Genomic DNA, 2,929 nt, shown 5'->3' on the forward strand with positions numbered 1-2,929 from the left:
TGCCAGCAGAGAGGGCATACTGCAGCTCCCTTTGATCAAGGAATTTTGGCTGGTGGGGTCTAACAGAAGAGCCTTCTCTGTCGTGGCTCCTGCTTTTTGGAACATCTCACACCCTGGGGTGAGATTGGCTCCCACCCTCCTGACTTTTTGTAAGAGCCTTAAAACCTGGTTCTGCCAGATGGCTTGGAGCCCAAGAGGGGGGAACTTTAAATTGGAGGTGGTTGACTAATTAAAATATAATTCCACCTGCCCCCCAATCCATTTATCTGGCTCCCTCCTTTTCCATCTAGTGTTAATTAGTTTATTTTGTCTGTTCTGTCATTTTATATTAAATGATTTTAATGTTTATTATGCTATAAGCCACCTAGAGTCATTTGAAATGAAATTGGTGGTAAAAATCCTGACTTAATGTTAGATAGTAATGACAACAGAAAGAAAAAGAACATAGTCACTGAGTAGTAATGAATCAGAATAGCCTTCCCTAATCTTGTGTCCAATATACTAAAGAACACAAGGTTGGGAAAGGTTGATAGGAGCACTCCTGCCCCCCCCCTCTAAATTCTCTACAGGAATCATTTCATTCTCATACCATATATTCCTTTATTCAGTATTTGTTCTGCAGGGGTAAATATCAAGAGGCATAGATGACAATCTTTGTATTACAGGAAACATGTAGTTGCTATTTATAGAGCCAGTGCAGCAGCAGGTGAACTTTCTGCTTTTGAAAATCCACAGTGGTAAAATTATTTCCAAGCTGTGGATCCCATCTAGGAACCGTAAAGGACTCTCCCAAGCTGAGAACCCAGAAGAGAATTTTGCAAGATCTGGTTGAGAGAGAGGTAAGGAAAGAGTTAAGATAAAGAATATATTTCTTTACAGACAATTACAAAAATCACAAGTATGTGGCTAGATCTCACTTAGCTACAGCTGATTATGAAAAAAAAACATTTTCTTCCCCACTATTGTATACATTCATGTTTTTGATCTAACTGAAATCTTTCTTACATAAATAATAAATTTGATGAGATAAGGAGACTTACAAATGTAATCCAGGTTAAAAAAAATGAAGCAAAGAATTTAGATCTGATTGCCTTTACATTAAAAAATGACCCTTATCTTTCTTGACAGTAAACTAAGGTAGTAGGACTATAATTCATCTTGATAAATGAGATTTATCACAAGATGTGACCATGTGATTCAAAAAGGAAGAACTAGATCTGTTTTTAAAACAACAGACGGCTGATCATTGTTTTATCAATTAACTAGTAAATGGTATAGATAAATATGCTATCAGGACTTTATGATTTTCAATAATATTCCAGGATAGGGAGTAATCTATTAGTTTTATATAAAATAATATACTTATTTTGCATTTTTCAGTTTTTGCCTCAGAGAACTTAATGCACCAACATAAGTGCATTAGTGGTTCAGGATTGTTATCAGGTCTAAGATGGATTCCTGAAGCTTGCAGGAAGCTTGATAATTAATGTTCTCCAACTGACTTAAGTGGCAGTTTATCCTACCTTGTTCTTCGTCTGATTTCCCAGATATCATCATTCCAGAACTGCAGACATAACAGAAACATCATGAACTAGTATTTAAGATTATGACTCATTCAGATCCCTTTATTCAATGTGGGTCTTTTGCCCTCCTGGCAATATTAATGACGGAACAAGCTTGTCTTTAATAAAGATAAAAAGAACTAGAAAAATACAAAGGCTATTGTACAGAAAGATGCCATAAGGTTTAAGTGTTCACTTGGAGATGTTTACTTCTCAAACTGAGGTTAAACGAAAGAGTTCTGAAAGAAGAAATTGCATGCTGGTAATATATTGGAAATATTAACCTGGGCTAAAGCTATTATAGATGAAAGCCAGTCAACTGGCAGACAGGAGTTTCTTTGCCAATTATAGAACGTTAGAGAAATCAATATCTCAGTTGCATAATTAGACTTAAAAGAGATCCTACTGGAGAAACACTGCTTGTCTGTGGAGTTCCTTAGACTTGAAATTTGATCAGATGTAACATGTTATTTCATTATTCAGACTCCCAAGGGAAGACATGCACATACTTTATCTTAGCTGGGAAATATTATTGTATATTGCTGGGTGTACGTGTATATATATATATATATATATATATATATATATATATATATATATGTATGTATGTATTTGTACATACTGACTGAGGTCTCTTCTCTGCTAGATGGAATTTCAATATTGTAAAAGAGAATTTCTGTAGCTCAGGACTGAACTGTGGAGTTAAACTGTGGCGTTCTTGGTGCTCTCTGAGCTTGTGTTTGTACACAGGCACTTTATTACCCAACTAGGTAACTTCATCCATGCATAATGATGTTACCTAATTCAGTAATAAATCATCTGCAAGCAAACAACCAGGCTCAGAGGGCATCAAGAAGGAGCAGAAATCCATAAATGGAATTTCCTAACACTTATCAAAACCTACTATATTCTAGTTGAACACCATGAACCAAGCTAGTATGACATCAACATTGGCCTTCCAGTAAGTTAGTGCAAGCCACATTGCTCATGCAGCAAATCATAAAAGATAGTACTGTTCTGATCCACTACTTAGAAAACAACCATCCACTCTTTTTTTCATTTTCTTTTTCCTAGAATGATGGATTGTGAATAAAGTCCTGGGAGTATATCTGAATTGTTGTCTGTACAGCAGCAGAAATTCCGAAATGGGGATGAGGTGAATGAGATGGCGCACAGTCACTCATGCTCTGGTCACCTCCCGCCTGGACTACTGTAATGCTCTCTACATGGGGCTTCCCTTGAGGAGCACCCGGAGGCTCCAGCTAGTCCAAAATGCGGCCGCGCGGGCGGTGTTGGGAGGGACTCGTCGCTCCCACGTAACACCGCTGCTGCGCGAGCTGCATTGGCTGCCGGTGGCCTTCCGGGTG

At 37.8% G+C, this 2,929-nt stretch overlaps 1 protein-coding gene across 1 annotated transcript in view; it reads right to left on the reverse strand.

Annotated features, from left to right (window-relative positions):
- Positions 1-567: 567 nt before the first annotated feature.
- MYBPH (myosin binding protein H) overlaps positions 568-2,929 on the reverse strand; it is a 20,409-nt gene continuing 18,047 nt past the window's right edge. The window contains exons 10-11 of the mRNA XM_015823508.1: positions 1,524-1,564; positions 568-824 (exon numbers count right to left, since the gene is read on the reverse strand). Of these exons, the coding sequence (XP_015678994.1) occupies positions 1,554-1,564 (11 nt within the window). The 3' untranslated portion in view covers positions 568-824; positions 1,524-1,553. The remainder of the gene's footprint in view (positions 825-1,523; positions 1,565-2,929) is intronic.

The sequence above is a fragment of the Protobothrops mucrosquamatus genome, unplaced genomic scaffold (genome assembly GCF_001527695.2).
Source record: "Protobothrops mucrosquamatus isolate PMUCROS unplaced genomic scaffold, P.Mucros_1.0 scaffold1896, whole genome shotgun sequence".
Lineage (NCBI taxonomy): Eukaryota > Metazoa > Chordata > Lepidosauria > Squamata > Viperidae > Protobothrops > Protobothrops mucrosquamatus.